The sequence below is a fragment of the Manis javanica genome, chromosome 5, assembly GCF_040802235.1.
Source record: "Manis javanica isolate MJ-LG chromosome 5, MJ_LKY, whole genome shotgun sequence".
Lineage (NCBI taxonomy): Eukaryota > Metazoa > Chordata > Mammalia > Pholidota > Manidae > Manis > Manis javanica.
This window is the reverse complement of record NC_133160.1, coordinates 51,457,758-51,479,397: the sequence shown is the minus strand read 5'-3', so window position 1 is coordinate 51,479,397 and position 21,640 is coordinate 51,457,758. Positions and strand designations below refer to the sequence as shown.

Here is a 21,640-nt window from a genome sequence, read left to right as displayed (position 1 = left end):
CCCTTTCACCCCAAAGAACGTTTTGCTGTCAATTTCTTTGGTCACATTCATAGTGAACTTGCCCAGGGCTGAAACCCATTGGCAAGACAATTGGCGAAAGTCAGCAGGGTTCATTGTTGACCAAGGAAAAGGACAGGCTGCCCTTATGGGAGGGGTGCTTCAGCGGGCTGCCCCTGTGAAAGGGGAGACAGTGGATCGTCCCTCAGTGAATATGTGGTCTGAGGTGGCTTGCCTCTTAGAGGACTGGGCCCCACCCCAGTACTGGAGGCAAGTGGAGGTGATACCTGAGGCAGTAGGGGTGTCGCTTGGTATAATAGGTAGATCCTTTGAGAAACAGAGGGCCCGTGACGCAGTGGGGACTGTGGGTTGGCTGTTTCTCAGTATTAAAAAGGTCTACAGAAGAGACCCAAGAAATGGTAGCCTGAGAAAGCGAGCTGCAAATTTCTGTGGATTCCCTGAAGAAGGAGATAGCACTGATACAAGAGGAGGCAGCACGAGAGCGCCAGCAACAAGGTGCCATTGGGGACGAGATGGCAGTGCTGCCAGGTGTTCTAAAGGAGGAAGAGGCCATCAAGGAAAAAGACAAACTCCTGAGGGAAGCACAGGTAGAGGTGACAAGAGAATGTAAGCTGCGAAGCATTGAGGTGAAGGTAAGAGAGCTTCTGAAGACTGAGGTGGCATTGCTGCGAGGCACAGTAGAAAAGGTAAAGGTTGTAGCAGAGGAGGCACTTGGTGGAGGGGAGAGAAAGGTGCCATCAGCCCCAGGAATGGAAGAGCTGGAGGAGGATGAAGGGGTGGTGCTGGAGGCACTGGCCCCTCCTGTATTGAAAGCACGCCCAGTGGTTGTAAAGAAAATAAAGACTCAGCTGCTGAAAGTTCCCCAGGGAGAGGAGCAGCCCCCTCCCCAGGTCGTGGGAGCACTCTATGGTCCTCTCCTTTACTCAGGCTGAGTTGGTAGATTTGGGCTCCTGGTTTAGGCAGAAGCCCTCAGAGTCAATATCAGCTTGGCTCCTGCATCTGCAGGACTTAGGGGTGGATGGAATTTTTCTGTCGGGATCAGAGATGGGAAAGCTGTCTTCCCTGACAGTGCAGCCTGCCTTGAGGCAGCAATTACAAAATGCACATCAGATCCCAGGGAGTCACTCCCCCCTCGATTGGCTTATGGCCGCACTTTGTGCTGTGTGGCCCAATCCAGGTGATCTGCCATCCTCTCCTGTTAGATGGCAGACATATGCTGAGCTCCAACAGGTGCTACAAGAGCTAGGCATAAGAAACGCCATCTATAGTCCAGAAAATTATGGCCCAGATGAAGAAATTTTCACTACTGGGATGAGAAATATTGTACTTCAATGGCTCCTACATCCCTCTTTGGGTCTCTAGTGACCATTCTTTCCCCTTACTTAGGGCATCTCATAAGCGAGGTGACACATACAGTAGCAGACTTAGGAGAGGCTGAAGCAATGAGAATCTGGAAAGAAATAAGACCTGTTACTCACAAGAAGAATTTACAGGGCCCCATGAAGGTTACAAGGACCCAGATGTAGGTTGATTTAATATGGGCAGGAGCAGATGGAAGGAAATTAGATGGGAAGTCAAATAGGATCTTACTAGAGCTATGGCAACAGCTAAAACCAGAGCAGCAGTTCCAGCCATTAAGATCAAAGAGGCAGAGGTCAGAGACAGAGCCACAAGTCTGGCCTGTGTGTTTGCAAGACTTCCTGCTGGAGAACAAGCCAACCTCACCTGAGCTCACACAGGAAGGTGATTGGGGAACACGGTTTGACTGAGGGGAAGGTCAAGATATCTGCCCTGAGGGACCAGAGGCGTACTGGAGGCCACATGTTGAAATAGCTATCCATTGGTCCCCAATGAACATACAACATGTCTTGGCTCTGGTGGACACTGGGGCTGAATGTTCACTGATTCATGGTAACCCTGAGCGGTTCCCTGGGACCCCCGCTATCATAGATGGATACAGGGGTAAAGCTATCAGGGTGAAAAAAGCCCAAATACCTTTGGGAATAGGGCATCTACCCCCAAAAGAATATACTCTGTATATATCTCCTATTCCTGAGTATATTTTGGGGAATTGGTATCCTGCAGGGTCTATGGCTGCAGACCACTGCACAGGTGAGTTCAGACTAAGAGTATGTGTGGTGAAGGCAGTTCTGAGGGGACATGCTAGGCACCCACCCATAGCTTTGCCTGTGCCTCGGTGGGTGGCTAATACCAAACAATACAAACTTCCTGGAGGGCATAAAAGATTGGAGAAACTCTCCAGGAGCTGGAAAAGGTGGGTATTATAAAGCCCCCACCCATAGTCCTTTCAATTACCCAGTATGATCTGTAAAAAAGCCAGATGGCTCCTGGTGTATGACTGTAGATTATAGAGAACTGAATAAAGTCATATCCCCTATGCATGCTGCTGTCCCCCCTATTGCAGGCTTGATGGATACCCTCAGCCATGAAGTAGGAACATACCATTATGTGGTAGACCTTGCTAATGCTTTATTTTCCATTGACTTTGAGCAGGAAAGTCAGGAACAGTTTGCTTTCATGTGGGAAGGATGGCAATGGACTTTCACCATCCTTCCACAGGGATACCACCACAGCCCCACCATCACTCATGGACTTGTAGCCCAGGACTTGCCTACATGGGAGAAACCACCAATGGTGTGGCTGTACCCTTATACTGATGATGTCATGCTCACGTCCAATTCTCTTTCAGATCTAGAAGGTGCAGCACCTACACTGCTGCAACATCTATAGGAGAAAGGATGGGCTGTGAATAGAACCAAGGATCAGGGACCTGGTTTGTCTATCAAATTCTTGGGGGTTGTCTGGTCAGGTAAAACCAAAGTTATACCAGAAGCAGTTATAGATAAAGTTAAGGCCTTTCCTACCCTTACAACTGTAGCATTGCTACAGGAGTTTCTGGGTGTTCTAGGCTACTGGAGAGTGTTTATCCTGCACTTGGCACAAGTTCTGAAGCCGTTATACCAGTTGGTACAAAAGGGCATCAGGTGGGACTGGGATGAGACATGTGCATCTGCCTTTTCTACAGCAAAACAGGCAGTCAAGGCCATGCAGGCTTGAGTGTGATAGACCCACCAAGGCCCTTTGAGCTGGACGTTTATGTCACTGAAGACAGTTATGGCTGGGGTCTCTGGCAGTGGATTGAATGAGCTCGCCAACCTGTTGGATTCTGGTCACAACTCTGGAAAGGGGCAGAGGTACGATACACTTTGATAGAAAAACAACTGGCTGCCATGTATCTTGCCTTGCTGGCTACAGTACCCATCAGTGGAATGGCCCCGATAAAGGTAATAACCACCTATCCCATTGTGGGGTGGGTACGAGACTGGACCCAAAAACCAAGGAGTGATGTGGGACAAACACCCACACTAGCCAAGTGGGGTGCTTACCTACAGCAGCGTAGTGCCCTCTCTAGTAGCCTCTTGAGAGAAGAACTCCAGTGTTTATTGGGGCCAGTGACATATACTAGTGAAAAGCAGGAGGAACTTGCTTTTGATCCATTAGTAGCAGAGAGTCCCTATTGGGAGGGAAGAGTCCCTATACTGGAAGATGCATGGTACACAGATGGCTCCAGCCATAGGCAGCCCCCAAAATGGAGGGCCATAGCTTTCCATCCTAAGACTGAGACAATATGGATGGAAGATGGTGAGGGTAAGAGCAGCCAGTGGGTAAAGTTGTGGGCTCTGTGGCTTGTGATCAGCCTGGAGCCCTCCCTTATAGTTGTCTGCACTGACAGCTGGGCTGTCTGTTGGGGCTTGACCCTCTGGCTATCAACCTGGTATCATGCCAACTGGCTGGTTGTTCACTGACCCCTTTGGGGGTAAGAATTGTGGCAAGACTTACGGGCCTGTGGTCAGACTAAAATAATTACAGTATACCATGTGACAGGTCATTTGCCACTGGCATCCCCAGGAAATGATGAAGCAGATAAATTGGCCCAGATACGTTGGTTAGAAGGAAAGCCTGCCTTTTATGCAGCCCAGTGGTTACATTAGCGTTTGTTGCATGTGGGGCAAAAGACAGTGTGGGCTGTAGCCCATCTGTGGGGCTTGCCTTTGACCTTCGAAGAAGTTAGTAGAGCCCGGCAGGAGTGTGTCATGTGCTCCAAAAGGGACTTACACCAAGTTCCACAGCAACATGGGACAATAGCTAAGGGGCCTATACCCCTCATCAGGTGGCAGATAGACTATGTTGGGCCTCTACCTGTGTCAGAAGGATATCGGTATGTGATGACTTGTGTGGACACAGCTACTGGACTTCTGGTTGCTTTTCCTACCCATTGTGCAGACCAGCAGATGACCAAAAGAAGTCTGGAGTGTCTCTTTGCTGCCTATGGCTGACCACAGGTAATTGAGAGTGATCAGGGCACCCATTTAACTGGACATACACTTCAAGAATGGGTGCGAAGTATCATGTGCCATACAATCCTACCACAGCAGGTCTGCTAGAGAGGCACAATTACTTGTTAAAATCCAGCCTAAAGTCAGATACCAGTTGTCTGCGGAGATGGTCAGTCTTCTTATGTACCGTGCTATGGCATTTGAACAAGGTACCCCAAAAGTGAGCCCTGAGCTCCACAGACATGTTAACATATATGGCTGCCTCCCCTATACAACTGCAAGTACGAACCAAGGAAGAATCACTGAAGCCAAGGTTTGGCCACCAGAGTAACATCTTGCTGCCAGCACCAACTGCACTGAACCCCAGAGACTCCATTGAGTGGACATGGCCTTGGACCTTTTGACACATGAACCAACAATGGCTGGCCCTCTTGGCACCTTGGGGAGAAGGCCTGGAAGCTGTCCTCCTGTGTATTTCTGGAGTAACAGCAGAGTGGCTGCCAAAGGTAACAGTGCTATATCCTGAATGGCCAGAAGGTATGAGCATCTTACTGGGGAGTTTTGTTTTATCATTATGGTCAGTGCATACACCTCCAGTAGCACCATATATAGACCCTTCAGTAATCTCCATGGGGAAAGGAGTAAAAGTATGGTATACTAGACCTGAAATGGACCCCCTTTCTGCTACAGTCCTATCACAGGACCATTCTCTTGCATGCACCCTACCTGATGGACAAGATTTGCCTATGTTGGTGTCATTAAAACATGTGTCTTATCGCCCCTAAAGTCTTTGAGGATTGGGAACTTCGTCTGGCTTAAGGATTATTATAATTTTTTTGCCTATATCAAAATCTTGCTGAATCTTAATTTTTATTAACTCTAAGTTGTTGTTATCCTCTGTTGCTATTGTGGAATCTGGTTACAGTGCTCCAGCTTTGTCACACGGGGACCATTGTGGAAGATTGAAAGTGTGTAGATTGTAAGGTGAGAATCCTGGAGGAATCAAATGTGGGAAAGTTGGGGTTCCTATGGCCAGGATCCTCACTGAACTTAAACCATCTGATGCTGTAACTGGCCTGCTGCTAGGCTACTGCTTCCACACCTTCAGGCAATAGAGCTCAGCCCAGTACTCTGGGCGGAGGCAGAGACGCTAGTGCTCGACCTACCTCTGGGAGAACAAGCTGGGTAATAAACCGTTTCACCCCAAAGAATGTTCTGCTGTCAATTTCTTTGGTCACATTGAATCCATAGCAAGCTTGCCCAGGGCTGAAACCCATTGGCAAGGCACTCATAATATCTGTTTCTTTTTCGAGGCTGCAATATTATTTCATATCTCTGTAAGGGAACATATTTCAGCTGATAGAATTCTGTGCTCTCAATTATTTGGATTTCCTTGGAATTTTAAAAAAATCTGTGCTATCTCTCTTAGATTTAGTGGCTTCTTGCGATTGCCTTGCCATGCTTGCTGTCCCTTTCCTATTTTCAAATGAGGCACTATGATTAAGTGTGCACAGTTGGGGCTTGCCAACTGCAGGGGGACCTCAACATGAGCCTAGGGCAGCTAGCAGGGGACTCAGGATGGGGGGAGGGAATCTGGGGGCTCAAATGTTCTTTACATAATCTTTGACCCCATCTTATTTTGAGCACCATTCCTTACCTGAGCCTTCCCAGGGATCTGCTGCCTTATATCCTGCGGCACTCCAGGGCTCTGAATGCTAAACTGCTTGCTTCTTCTTTACTTCTTCCATAACAGGCACTTTAAATTTCAGCTTTCTCCACCTTGCTAAGTGAATTTGTGCTCATTTGTTTTTCAAAACTTGTTGACATAGTGTCTGCTGTAAGCTTTTCTTGATTCTTACTGCCCATGTAGGTTTATATCTGTTATAAACCCCTTGGTGGAACTTTGTTAGGTAGGGGAGATAAACCTGTGAGTTCAGTCTGCCACGTGTAGCCAGAAATCTTGAGTTGATTCTAGATAGATCCTTTACCAAGAAGACCAGTCCTGATGCCCTCGAGTCTTAAATCATTTCATATGGGCATGTTTTAATTCAATTTTTTACTCTATATTATTAGTTTGGAACAAGTGAGCTTTTCTGGCATTTCTTTGCAGGGAACATTAACCATGTAGTCCAATATTGCAAAGACAATTATTTGGGCTAGGGCAGAAAACCGATTAAACTTCTCTGCTTTGTTTTTTTCTTATGAGATGGATATTACTGTTTATGTCTACTGTGCAAGAATGTTATGAAGACAGCACAAGATATTATGGGTGAGTTATGCTTTGCTCTCTTAGGAAGAATGGTCAATGAATTCAGGTGTTTCTTTCTGCCAGGAGAGAGCAAGCCTCAGCTCCTTGAAAGATGATACTAAGATTTCTTACTCCTGATGCTTTAATAATGGGTTGACATTAATTATTAAATTTTCCTTACAAAACATTTTTCTGCATCATAATTCCACAGCAACAGAGAGTGAAGTTTAATTTTTAGCATTCAACTTAAGCTAAGTCCTTAATAAAACATTTAGAGCTTATATATTATAGTGACAAGTAAAGGAGAGTTAAGCTCTAAAATATTTAGATAAACTGAAACTATTCTTTAGTGATTATCACTAATTTCCTTTAAAATCATGTAACAGATACATGAATAGATTCACATATAATGTAGTTCACCATGCAACTGGGGTCCAGAGAGGTTTTCTCCCTTAATTTGGGGCCAACAAATTTGAATGCGATGCTTGTGCCTCAACATCTTCATTTGTAAAATGGAAATAATACCAATTCCAAATGATGTCACAGGCTTTTTTTTAAAAAAAACTACTTCCCCAAGAAGAGAAACTGAGGCAATGTATGGGGTATGTACTGTAAAAAACAAAAGGCATTGTAAATATGGAAAAATCATATGTATAGCTGTTAGAGCTAAACACCAAACTGTAGTCACGTACATATAAATACATAAATACAGACTTCACACCTACACCACTCTCTGCTGAAGAAACACAATGCTTTTTCATAAGTTTTGTTTGCCCCATTGCCTAGCATCAATATTAAGACAGAATAAAGAAGAATGTCTCTGAATGAAATTTTGGTTCACATGCCATGCCAGTATGGCTATAATATTTTAAATTGACACTAACAGCTGTAAAAGAACTGGGTGATTACTGTTTATAAGCCACTGTGAGCAGAAGGCTGTAATGTTCTGAGTACAGGGTCCATCCACTGTGTATAGGAATCCGGGATTTAGTGGTGCTGCGGTTCTGGCTGTCTACAACCACTGGCTTCTCAACCATGAACTTCATTTGAAGATGGGCATGTTCTGTGGTCTCACAGCAACCTCTAGAGTCTCAGAGAATGTGGTCATGGGGAGAGAACTGGGGTGCACTTCCCTGCTAGGTTGGCTCAGTGGTGCTGGGATGGGAGGGGGTAGCAAGAAGTATTTATAAATGAGGATGAGAGATCTTGATGGAGCCTTTCCTAGTGAGACTTAGAAGGGTGCCAAGAGAGGGACTCTAACGTCAATCATAGACTCATAGAACCGGAGAGGATCTTAAGAACCACCTGCTAGTATAATCACCTTATTTGACAAATGAGGAAATGGAATGCAGAGAAGGAAGGTGACTTGCCCTAGGTCACACAGCTAATTAATTGGACCAAGGCCCAAATTTCCTGCCTCTGGCTAGTGGTGCTTCCATTATTTCCTCTTACCTCAAGTATTTCCAGTAATAAAGTTATAGTAGTTACACTTTTTTCTTCCTGAGTCACTGAATTTCATTTCTGAAATATTTTGACTTACAGACCCGAGACTCTGAACTTTCAGTGCCAATTCTTACAAATCATCCCAAAGGCATTTTCAGCTTTTCCTGCTTTCTTGATCTCTGAGAGAATTTCCCTATGATATGCTTTAGAGTTAAAATGCAAAGAGGAGTGTTCTCTTACTGATCCTCCATGCTGCTACAACACTGAAAAAGAGTAGGCCTACCAGTCGTGCTTCCTACCATCAGCTGCCACCTCCCCATTGAGACCCACGCTCGGTGTGACAAGGCTGGTAAAACGCAGGTCTGCTCAGAGGCCTTCCCACAGCTCACTCATGGGACAGCTTCTGAGCCAGTGCATTTAGCAAAAGCAGATGGCACTGGGAGCAGGTGACCAACCTGGAGCTGGCGCCATCAGCACTAACTCACACTGTCTGAGGCGACATCCCAGAGGGGGACAGACTTCATCTGCTGCCTGAGTTACTTTGTTTCAGGAAGATGAGCTTCTTCTAAGTGATGATGGGTGTCTTGCCCAGGCTGTGTGCTCCAAGCAGTAATGTATCTGTGATCTGAATCAGCTGGTGCTCTCACAGGCTGTCAATGAATCTGCAGACCCTTGAGATTCCTTGTCCGAGGTGCCAGATGCAGCAGACAGGAACATCCTGGGAGTCTGGCCCTGAGTGGGCTTTGTTGGGCTGACAAGTGTTTTAAAGGTTATCCTGGAAAATTTGGTGGCCTGTGAACTGGATATTTGCCATCTGGGCCACTGGATGATCAAGGCATGTGCTTATGACAAGGATCTTTGCACTCAGAACAGCTGTTCCTCTGTTGAAGCTGTCATTAAGCCAGTGAGCTGGAAGGCTCGGAAACCAGGGGGTGATTTTATTCCAGGGACCTGGCACATTACGTGACATGGAGATGACTGTGGGGAGCAAAAATCACATTCTGAAAATGCTTTATTTTCTCTAGAAGTAATCCACAGTGGCTTAATTATTTCATGAAGGGGAGATGACAGTGGGGTCTAAATCTTAAACGGTTGGCTGCTTCTGTTGTCTGCCATATTGGAATATGCTCATAGATCAAACCAATTATCTTTCCGGGGTTAATGTGAATCTTATGGACACCAAAGGAGATCATTCTCAGTGCTGGTCCCAGCCAGTGTGTTTATCCATAGTCAAGGCAGGTATTCTGCCATTTCAGCCTGTGGTGCATGTTGAAAAAGCAAATGTGGCTACTCACTCTGGTCCTCCCACATCCACACTGGACTGCTTCATCGAGATGTGTTTATTTTTGGTTGCACCAGTGTATTTTGTAGTCACATAAAACCTGGAAATCAGTGCTTTGCAAATGCAGCAAAGTGTAGCTGCCCATTTGAAACAGAAATGTGATACTCATGCCAGCCCATCCCTTGTCTCAGCTATCTTGCTTGATTCAGAGGTTCAAAATGGGTTCCCCTAGCAAAGTCCTGAATATACACTCTTTCTCTTGTTGTCATGTTCCAGTTGTGGACAGAGCCAGCCTAAGGGCATTTAAAACTTGTGAATATAGATGTTCTGAATGCTTCCATTGTTCCCTATGTGATAATCATAGAACTTAAATATGAGTGAATGTTGCTTCTGGCCTGATTTTAAGAGAATGTTTTTAGGAATGCAGTATCTCCAGAGAGGTTTATATTGAGTTCCTCAAATCAGAGAAAGCAAATCATTCCCAAGGCTATACACAAGTCACTGAATGAACTCTCTGGAAGTTTTTTCCACAATTATAATGGAGTATGTGTTCCTGGAGAGCTCCTGGAGATTGTGGGATATAGTGGGAGCTGTTAACAGACTTTTTCTGAAACTGACTTCTTTCTGAGCTGCAGTTTTAACTGTGTCTTAATTATTTTTGTCTTATGATACATTTTTGCCGAGTATGAGCATGCTTTTTGTTTTTTTCCCAAAAGGCTGACCTATTTCTAGGTTCTTTGAAAAAGGACAGCAGTTTAGTAGCCATAACAGTTAAGAATGTAGTCCTCCAGTGAAGATCATCAAGACACTCAGGAAATAATTCTTCTGCATTCCCATGGGACTCTTCCTGTCTGTTTCAACTGAAGAGATGTAGGCAGCAAAGAAGCAAGAGATGCTCTCCCCCACCTCTCTCTGCCCCTCCCTGCTGGTCCTACAATGGATACAAAGAGGAACCTGTTCTCTGCTTCTTGATGCCATCACCCCATTTGGGGACAGTATGAAGGGAGGGAGAAGAGGGTAAGGACATCAGTAAAGAGATTGCTTGTGGGCAAAGTACTGTCATTCTGACTCTCACTCCACAGCCAAATGGGTGGGGATGGGCTGCCTCCCAGCCCATGCCCAATGAGGGGATTCTGAAATGTGTTCCTGTAGGTGGAACTCAGAGCTGGCATAAGCTTTAAAAAAGTCAAAGTAGACCATTGACTCAGGTCCCTTTCCTGCCTGGAGTCTAGAGAATGGAAGCCGATGTCCTGCATGGGGTCAGAGGCCAGAGACAGCTGCAGTGCAGGAAATGGCTGGCTGTCAGGGCAGGTGGTGTGTATGTCTGAGAGCTGGCCACGTGGGGCAGCAAGCATGGCTGGGCTTAGCTTGGGGCCCAAAGGGCCCTGGGGGAGCAAAAGCACTTTGGTAGACAGAGGCTGCCAATAGCCTGCCGGGTGCTCAGGGCCTGCAGGAGCCCTGATGACTGCAATAGAGACACACCTGTCCTGAGTCATGGGAATTACAAGGAAAAGGGCCCTGCAAAAAATTTGCTTTGTCTGTGTTTGGGACCTGAAGGGACTCTTAGAACTAACCACCAGTTATCTAAGAGTGAACAGAAAATCCTGGGGCCTGCTACAATTTTCATCCAGGGGCAGGGATGTAGTATACCCACATAATACATTTAAAACAGCAGTACAGCAAATCAAGATGCACTTTGAATACATTGGAAATCATGTTTGCTAAACACATCAGATACACTAACACATTAGAGTTGAGATGACGTTAGCAAAGAAGTTTCCCAGAGGAATCCCATACCACATTTCATTTCAACTGGTTAAGTTTAGCCTACATAGTAATTCATGTCTCCTGCTTCCTTCTATAAAGGTTGAAGACCAGGTTTCCTAGCCAAGCACATTATGCCGTGTACTCCTTAGAATGTACTGAGGTATCTTAATTGTGCTCATCTCCAGGCGTCTTTCTGGTTGCCTTCACCCTCCACCCCCTGGGCTGACTGATGGTTTGATGTAGAAAGAGTGGCAGGTGGGTAATGCTCTAGAGGTAGTGTTAGAGGACTTGTGCAGTGATTCAATAAAGGAAAATGGATGGTGCTTTCAACGACTTCCTTGAAAAATAAGCGTATGTTTTCAGACCCTCCTGAGAAGATGTGGAGTGGTGCTGAGCATTTTTGGCAAGAGGCAATAGAGTCTTTCCTTTTTTGTCTTCATTCCTGTCTTGAGTTTTCACACACGCAAGGCTGTTTGTTTACCTGGGTTTCCCTTTGATCCTAAGGAACTCTTTTCGCTGCTGAAGCAAATTCAACAATTTGCAGCCTGGGCTTGGGGAATCAGAGGCAAAGTATGTTTTTGGTGCAATCAGATATGCAGATAAAAACTGGTGAGTGACATTTGGACTGTAACACAAATGATCCCTTGCATCAAAGTGGAGGAGAAGCTGTGTGATTTGGAACTGCTACATGAGGTAAAAAAGGTAGAAGGTGAGAATTGTTAAAGATATGCATATGGGAACATCGTTTTCCCAAATGTCAAACTTGCAACAAGGTTGGAGTTCCTTTGCTGTGTAAATAATTTTTTTTTCTTTTCCTGGGAGCTGAAGATGATCCTTTAATGCCAGAATTTTCCATTGTCACTTTAAAGGCAATCCGCTCTACACTTTCCCCAATGAGTGCTGAAATGACTATTACATGCATTTGATCAACTACACATGAACTTTACTTGCCAGGAAAGGAAGAACAGAGGTAGGAATGAGAATGCAAGTACGAGCTACATACATTTTTGATCTTTCAGAGCCTTAGAAAAATGGAAGAAAAGAATAAATAAACAAAATGAGAAGGGAGGGAGCAACCGTGCTCATTTTCAGCCCTTGTTCATTTTCTGAGCAGAATGCACCTGAGCCTGGGGCTTGGGGCCAGGCACTCCTGTGAATTCCAGCTCTACCTGCCCCTAGTTTATGGACTTGGGTCAGTTACTTTAATCTTTTTGTGCCTCTATTTCTGCATCAGTAAAATGAGGACAGAAATATTTACCTTCTAGGATTGTTATGAGCTAATATAAGGGGGTTAAAAGGGTGCCTTCCTGGTGCATAGTTGGTATATGTATATATTGGTTAGCTGTTGTTATATTCCCATGTTCTAGTAATTTCCTGATGTGAAGAAAACTCATGTCCAGCCTCCACTGGGTTATTTGTGATTTGTAGCAATATTATATAACCCAACTATACTTATTTCTGTATTCACATTATTTTTAGATAGCACCAGAGAGTTGGTTACAATAATGCTGATAAAAACTTAAATCTTTCCCTCATTTACTCATGTATCCATATTGGTTCATTTATTGATTATTTGAGTCAGGGTAGTGGACAATTTATAAATCTGTATAGAGCAGAGAATTTTCCCTTCAGGAATCCATAGTCATTTGGTTAATGTTATAAACCATGTATATCTAATTGGAATGATTATGTTGGACTATACTATTAAATCCCAATAAATAAAACAAATTCAGAAATAAATGGTCTAGCAAAAATGTCTTGTGAGAAAATTTCAACAGTGAGGATTGTCCTAAGAGACTGATATCTCTGGCCATAGTCAATATACCACCAGTCTTCAGGCCGCAGATGTGCATTCGGTCCTCTTGTCTCTTCATCTTCACCATTTCCTGTGAAATGACTTGACACTTTTCCTTCTGTTGTGAACAGAAGCTCCCTACTGCATCCTTAGATCAAACACTTCCACTGAATGCCTGCTCTGACCTAAAAACTCCATTTTAGCTAAAAATGTTTTAGGGATTGTGAATGATATGGATACAGACCATAATTTTCTATTCATTTTTGGATGTATTTTAACCTACAACCAAGCCTTTTCATTTGTCATCTGGGCCTTACTGAGATGTATGACATATGTAGCCATTTTCCAAAATAAGGAATCTAACATGACACATTTTCTATTGAAAATCAGATAATCATTTTATTATAAGAAAAATGATCCATTTTTTATTTGGTTGTTCTTATGGGCTCAGAAAATTCTCATGCCTTCAATGCTTTTGAACTGCTAGCAGCATTTTATCAGACCTTCCAGTATACTTCACTTAGACCACTAGTGGTGACACAGCTGATAGTAATCAAACATGTCTAGTAGCACCATTAATTATGGGCAATCTTATGTCCCAAAAAGGGAACTTACTCTTCGATCTGAGTCAGCATTTACTCATGGTAAAAAGTATAAGTTATCATGGTGAAGATGAAATGACCTTTAAGGTTCTTCTATCCCTAAATTACTAGGATTCTAGATCTGTGCTCTCCACTATGGTAGCTACTAGCCACATGCAGCTCCTGAGCACTAGAAATGCCTCTAGTCCAAACTGAATGTTCTATAAGTGTAAAATATATACCAGATTTGGAAGAGGTAGTACAAAAAAATAATGCAAAATATTTTGGGTATATTGGGTTAAGTAAGATACTAAAATGAGTTTAATCCATTTATTATTTTTTAGTGTTAAAACTACATATGTGGCTTGCATTATATTAATATTGGACAGCACCACCTTTGACCTTTGAAACAAAGGGATCAAACTCTCTCTTTAAGGACTTTTAATGTCTAATGGTCAATGTTTCCAAATTCAGGTCCTTTTTCCTCTAAAAATCAAGTAATTAAAGTCAAAACTTTTATCCATCCAAACTAATAAATCTTGCATGGGCAGATATTTACCACGAAATTCTTCTTAAAGTTACTTTCTGTTGACATTCTGTGGAAGTTCTACGGTTATGATATTCAGCATTCAACACTTATGGTGTCTCAACTGTATCATAAAAAATTATCAGTGAGTTCACCAAAATGTTAAAAATGATTATTTCTGGGTAGTGAGGTACTGAGTGAGTTTTGCATTCTTTTTAATTGTTTTCTTCATCTTTCAATCTTTCAACAATGATGGTTGTTAGTTTCTCCATCAGAAAAATGCCTATCTAAATTTCAGCATGAATGATTTTATAGATTCTATAAATATCACAAATATGTAAACAAAGAGGCTAAGTTTTTAAATATCCCAAAATGTTTTAATCTGCTTTCCCATATTTCCAAATTTTATATAGTGAATAGGTTATTTCTATGGAGAAAAAAATACACCTTATTTAAAAAATTGCGATAATCATCAATTCTTTTAATGTTAGAAACCTAAGTTAATTTGCATGTTGATTTTCTTAGAACTCTTGCAGTGTTTGTCTTTATTATACTGAAGAGTGGATATTTCAGATTTTAGCTTCAGTCTTCATGCTAATATAGCTATTTTAATATTTTTATAATTATCATCAAACAGAATAGTATTTAGTTAAAGTCTTTGCAGGAGATGGGGAAGACATCCAAAGGATATTTTAATATGCCACTGTGTACAGTTTACACTATAGTGCAAAAATGTCCACCTAAACAATGCCATTTACATCTGTGTCCTGCAGCAACAAGAACACTCTCCTGCAAGCAGCCTAGGCCAGCTCACACATCCCTAGGCGCACTCAGGAGGATCCACATACACACACACCGTGAGGGCGTCGTGCCCTATCCCCGTTCCACTGATCACAGCCTGTAGTTGCTTTTTCTACCTGCCCTCCACTCTCAGAGGCCAGACCCACCATTCCACCTGCAGCAGGCGCCATGGGTAGGCAGTGTGTGGGTCCTGGGTCAGTGTGCTGCCCTGCTAGCTCTGAAAAGAGCTGGGCCCTTAAAGGTCTGTCAGGAATGACTGTTTAGTCTGGCAACATTATACTCAAATTGTTCTTTCTTCTTGGGGAAAGGTGTTTTTTCTAATTCCCATGAGGCAACAGCCTTTTTGACTGTGGCATTTCCAAGTACAGAACTTACTGTTGGTAGTAAAGATGGCTTCTCCCTCCTGCGGTGGGGGATCTGTGTCCCAGACCACCTGCAGGGCTCCCACAGTCCGGACAGCAGGGCCCAGAGTGACTGAGCTTTCGTTCACAGTAGTGTCGCTGGCACCAGTGATCTGACTGGCTGGTGGACCTCCCAGAGATCCTTCATAGTCGGTGGGCAAGTCGTCCATGCAGTCGGCATTGGGCTGACAGGAGTAGAAAAGGATTTATTCTTAGTGTTTGTCATCAAGTTAGAGATCAAATGTCCACAGACTAAATATTTTGTCTCAATGGAAAACCAAGTTCTTTATTGTTTTCTTCCTGAACCACTTTATTTAAAAAAATCCATTATAGTTTTCTGTAATTAACAGAAAAACATCTTGCAAAATTTCCTTCCCAAAGCTTCTGTTTCCATCTAGATAGAAGGTTATAATTCCAGGAGTAGCAATATCCATGTTAATATAATTACTTAGGGCAGATAGCATCTTTATCTATCACAATAGTCTTTCTTATATGTGGCATTTGTTCCTCATATAGGAAGTAGCTGTCAGCCTGATAATTATCCCCAAAGACCCATGCATTATTTTCAAATGTACTGATGACAGGAGTGGGGGATAGAATCTGACTCACTGTGAATTGTTCATTACAAATACACACAAAAACACAGGGTACAGCTATTTTTTTGTAGTTATTAAACATAAGTAAAAAAAATCAGCTGTAGAAAAACAGCCCCATTGACTTAGCATGCAGTTGATCATACATTTGTGAAATCTTCTACATTAAAATCTTAGAATCATAAAATTAGGGCGAGGCCATCTAGCTGAATTAGCCACTCATTAAAGGACTCTCTCCCACCACCCCAACATCCCTGACAGTTCCACCTGAACAACCTAGAAGTGGGGAGCTTGCTGTTTTACAAGGCATCCTGTGCTGGCCAGCTGTGTTAGACTATTCTATTATTGGGTAGATGTGAATCTTTGCAAGTTTTACTCTCTGGTTTTACTTTTGCTGTTTAAAGTGATGTTGAATACATTTATATCTCTTCCATGAACAGCTTTTTAAGCAACTTTCAGTTGTTATGCCTCTACTCAATCTCATAAAAGTCATTTTAAAAAGATGGTGGTGGAAAGATATGGTCTTGAGAAATACTAAGAATAGCTATGAATGTTTTTTGCTCTGGTCTGAACATCAACATTGCCTTGAGTGATGATAACTGCATGGTTTTACACTTTCAATGGATGCAGATCAGGATGGGAAGGATTAGGCAAGGAGTAATTCTGGACTGCCATTAATTAACACCACAAAGACTACATGGGGTTCAAAGGTCATTAAAAGGGAGCATCGATAACTATAACTAACGGACTCAGTGGGAGCCCAAAGTAAGAAATGCAAAGCACTGTACTCTTGTCTGAGTTTTCCACTCTTAAACCATTATCTGGATCTCTGCACCTGTGTTTCCAACAGTTTGGTTGGAAATTTCCATCACCCCACCAAACTCTCTAATTTAGTTCATTCCCTTTTTCTCTGTATTCTCTCTACTTTCTCCATCTTTCAGTAAGTCAATTCATTAAATTGAAGTTGTTAAAAGTCAATTCACTGAATGACCAATCCATCAAATTTACCAAATATACTGATTGTGATATTGGAAATGGTTAGGTATGCCAGAATCCTTTCTCCCCATTCCCCTTCTATTTCCCCCCAGTTTCTTCCCTAGCATATGCCATTCTACACTTTCTCACCAAAGCACTCTTTCCTTAAAAAAACACAGGTATGATTTTAATTTTTTCCTAAAGAACGAATTACAAGCTCCTTAGTATGGAAAAACAGGCCCTCCACAGCCTCACTCCAACCAGCTGTTCTGGCCTCACCTCAGCCTTTGGAATCACTGAATACAGTACGTGGTCCCTACTTCAGTATGTTAGTGTATGCTGTTCCTCTGCTCAGATGACATCTGCCCCAGTGACTCCCCTGCCTCCCCTTATTTTATCTCCTGTTCCCCAACTAACCAGGGTGAACTCCTACTCATCTTGCACTTCCTGGGCCAAATATCACCTTTTCAAAGCAGTATATTCCCTCCCAGGTGGTCACCTTTGATTCTGTAACACTTGACACAGGGTTTCTCTCACTCTGCCTGTTATTTGTAACTGTGCTTGTCTCACTCTGCTAGTCCACAGGCTTTTTTTCCCTCCAGCTTTATTGAGATATAATTGACATCCCACACTGTATTTGTTTAAGGGTACAACATAATGATCTGATGTATGTATACACTGTAAGATGATCACCTAAGTTTAGTTAACATGCATCACCTCACATATAGTTATGAAATTTTTTTCTTGTGACAAGAACTTTTAAGATCTACACTCTTAGCAACTTTCAACTATGCAATACGGTATTGTCAACTACAGTCACTATGCTATACATTTCATCACCAGAATTTACTTAACATATAACTGGAAATTTGTACCTCTTGATACCTTTACCCATTTTACCCAGTCCCTATCCTTGAAAGGAAAGGAGCGACACACAGCAGTAATTCACCGGGGAATTCCACTTTATTAGGGAAAGGTGCTGGGTTATATAGGAAGGGGCATGAGCTGATTGAGGTGTCACTTCTACAGGGCTGGTGGCTATTGGCTAGGTGCTGGGAGTGGGAGGGGTGCGAGAGGTGATTGGTCTTCAGGTGGCGCCGTCGGGAATCGAGGACCCAGAAGAGAAGCCGGAAGTTCGCTATCTTACGGGTGGGGGCCCTTCATCCCCCCCTTTCTCCTCTATGGGGTTGTGGATGTTGTTTTCTCTCCGACTGCTTCCTGCTGAACGGGGGTGGAGAAGGGAGTGAGGGCTTAAGGACTGGGAGGAAAGGGTTGATAAGACTCTCCACAGTAAGGACCAGTAGATGTGGACTTTTTCAGGTTGGAAATCAATGAAGGTTCCCTGTAACTATAGGTCGAGGACTTGTTGATTCTAATGGTGGTGCCAGGAGGATACGGGTGCCAGAAGCCAGGCATCTGCAGCCATTGTTTCCAGGAACAATTTCCAGCGGAGAGAGGGGTCCATCTCAGCATGTGGTGAGGAGGTTACATGAGGGTGAGGGATCTTCTGTAGCCAGAAGCTGATAGTTCCTGAGCAAAAGCTGGTTGAAAGTTTGATTAGAGATTTTTCCGACTTGGGATTTGATGAACTTTATTATACAGGGTAAGAAGAGACAGGCGAGAAGAATGATTATTATGGGGCTTGCAATGGGCCAGAGCCAGGTGAGGAAGGGGTTTGTTAGTATTGACGAGAATGGGTTGGAATTGGAAGCAGAGTGGAGACTGGAGGCAAGGTCGGTGAGTTTGGTAATGTCAGTTTCTACAATGCTGGATTCATTGATGTAATAGCAGCACTCTTCTCAAAGGAAGATGCAGGTGCCGCCCTTCTCGGCTGTAAGCATATTTAAGGCCCGCCGGTTTTGAAGGGTGACTTTAGCTAGCGAAGTGACCTGTCTTTGGAGAGAGGTCAGGGAATCGGCAGTGGATATCAGGGCTCTCTCAAGTTTGGGGTTGAGATCTTTAATTGCCCATAGAGAGTGACCCAAGGCTTCCCCAGAAAATCCTGCCTCAATGGCTGAGGTGGTCAAGGAGATACCAACCATGATGGGAAGGAAAGCAGCCCTTTCTGTGCGTGAGGGCAAGGGAGGTTGGAGCTCAAGGAATTCTGCCATGCTATAAAGTGTAAGCTGTGGGATTAGGGTGATGAGAATGCAGGGTGTGCTGGAGTTGGGAGGCAGTGAGTTGAAAAGACTGCCATTTCACTAAAAGAAGTGTCCCGGTTGCATAAAAGTCTTAGAGCCAGAGGTAGGGGTGTAGAGAGGCAGTGAAGTGCACTGGAGGGGGGTGGAGTTGGGCCTACACAGTGGTGGATGGTGAGATTATCTGCGTATTCTGGTTCCCATAGGGGTATGTCTGCCAGGGGGCAGAGGGGTTGTCCTTCTGCATGGAAGGAGTAGTTGGAAATATTAAGGGGCACGGCGGCCAACAGTGGGTGCTGTAGTGATGCGCACAAGAAACAATTGGCGGTGTTGAGGGTGTGGTTGAGAAAGATGGTGGTGTATTGAATAAGCTGTAACTAAGAGTAGGAGGAATAAGAAGATGAAGAGGTGCCATCAAGAGTTTGGATAATGACTTTTTCAGAATGTCTGATATCTGATGCAACTTGAGAGATCTGGGAATGAGAGGGAACATACTTTTAAGAGATATGAAGGGTACCGTGGGGGGTCGAGGATCCCCCGTAGTAAACTGAGGCTGTGACTCCGGCAGCCCATCGAGAGTCCCAGGGATCTGGGATTGATAAGGAGAATGAGCTGTTGGGATATTTCATGAAACAGTTGGAGGAGTAATACTGTGGGTACCGGGAGTTACCCATGTAGTGAATAGCGCAAGACCAGTAGGGACATCCCCCATAGGTGTCTTGCCATTGCCTGCAATAGGCTTGTTTTTGGTCATAGAGGAAGCAGAGGTAGGGAGAAAAAGGGTAGCTGCTAGTGAACACTTCAGTGGAGGAAGGAAAGTGGAGGTACAAAGGCTTAGAGCAGCTTTTCAGAGGGCAGTCTGATGTGGCAATGAGGGCAGTAACTTTTGTTTGATGCTGTGTGTAAGTTTGTCTGACCTTGAATTGCCATACAAAGGAGGCTGGGGTGGCGGGGAAGACAATAGGAATGAGGAAAAAAAGCGAGAGAGCAGTAAAGGAGGAAAAAGTCATGATTCGGGTATGGATGGCAAAGGGGGTGAATGGGATTTTGGAGGAAAGAGGACAGTAAGGTCAGGAGTCTGGAGGGAGGGAGAGTCTGTAAACTTTTGTAGGTTAAGAGATCTTTTAGGTGATGTGGGGACAGAATGGTAAGGGGCGCCCTGAATGTTAGTTTATGAGCTTCCTTCTGCAAGAGCTGTCCAGCGGCTAATGCCCATAGGCAGGGGGCCCATCTCCGAACTGTGGGGTCTAATTGCTTGGAGAGATAAGCTACTAGGGCAAAGGATGGGCCATAATATTGGCCTAGGACTCCTAGAGCTTGACTGGACCTCTCATGAATGTATAATGAGAAGGGCTTCAACAAATCAGGAAGATGGAGAGCTGGCGCTTCCACAAGGGCTCGACGGAGCTTAATGAAGGAGTGTCAGGGTGAGGAGGATAATGGTTCTTCAGGGGGGCCCTTGCTGAGGTCGTATAGGGGTCTTGCTAACAGGGGAGGTTAGGGATCCACGCTCTAAAATACCCAGCCAGGCTTAGAAAGGAAAGGATTTCTGTCTTGGTTTTGGGAACAGGCAGGTCAGAGAGGAGCCGTTTTCTGTCTAAGGTAAAGGACTTTCTTTGTTGAGATAGGAGGAATCTGAGGTAAGTGACAGAAGGGGAAGAGATTTGAGCTTTGACAGGGGATACTCGGTAACTTCTGGAAGCTAGAAGGTTAAGTAGGGAGGCAGTGTCAAGTTGAGACTGTTCCCACGAGGGACTGCAGAGTAGAAGATCGTCCACATATTATAATAAGGTGGACTCAGAATGATCATGATTAAACTGTTTGAGGTCCTGAGCTAGGACCTGTCCAAAAATATGGGGACTATCTCGGAAGCTTTGTGGCAAAACTGTCCAAGTGAGTTGTTCAGAATGTCTTGTGTATGGGTCCGTCCAGGTGAAAATGAAAAAATCTTGGGAGGAGGGATCCAGGGATCCAGAGGGGTAGAAAAATGGGTCTTTGAGATCTAGGACTGAGAAGTGGGATGCCGAGGCAGGGATTTGTGATAAAAGGGTGTATGGATTTGGAACTAAGGCATGGATAGGGACAACGGCCATGTTGATGAGGCGAAGGTCTTGGACGAGGCAGAAAGATCTGTTGGTTTTTTTAACAGCTAATATGGGGGTATTAAATGGGGAGTGGGTCTGAGGTAATTTTTGTTTAAGAGATCTTGAATGATGGGTTGGAGGCCTATGAGGGCTGAAGTGGTTAGGGGATATTGGGCCTGACAGATATACTGAGAGGGGTCACATAATTTGATAGAGGCAGGAGGACATAGAGCCACGGAGGGGCTTGTAATGTCTCAAACTTTGGGATTTACAGGGTGTATGAGGGCAAAACTGGAGCTTTCATTGGGTAGAGGGGGGTGGTCGGCTATGAGGGCCATCAGAAAGGGAGTACTGGGGGCTGTGGGAGTGGATATAGTTATGGAAACGTGGAGGAGAGAAAGGATGTCCCATCCTAGTAAAGGGATGGGACACTGGGGCATAACTAGGAAGGAGTGGGAGAAAGGTATGGGATTGTCTTGGATTGTGCATAAAAGGGGGGGTTAATGGGAAAATCTGTTTACTTCCTACCCCGACTATAGGAGTAACAGCAGGTGTAGTAGGGCCCCGGTATTCCCGCAAGACTGAGAAGGTGGCTCCTGTATCTAGGAGGAAGGAGATGGGGTGACCATC

The 21,640-nt window shown here is 44.1% G+C and overlaps 1 protein-coding gene across 2 annotated transcripts in view; it reads right to left on the bottom strand.

The window, feature by feature from the left end:
• RNF150 (ring finger protein 150) overlaps positions 1 to 21,640 on the bottom strand; it is a 309,572-nt gene that overhangs the window by 37,419 nt on the left and 250,513 nt on the right. For both annotated transcript variants that reach the window (XM_073237012.1, XM_073237013.1), the window contains exon 6: positions 15,195 to 15,405. In XM_073237012.1, the coding sequence (XP_073093113.1) occupies positions 15,195 to 15,405 (211 nt within the window). The remainder of the gene's footprint in view (positions 1 to 15,194; positions 15,406 to 21,640) is intronic.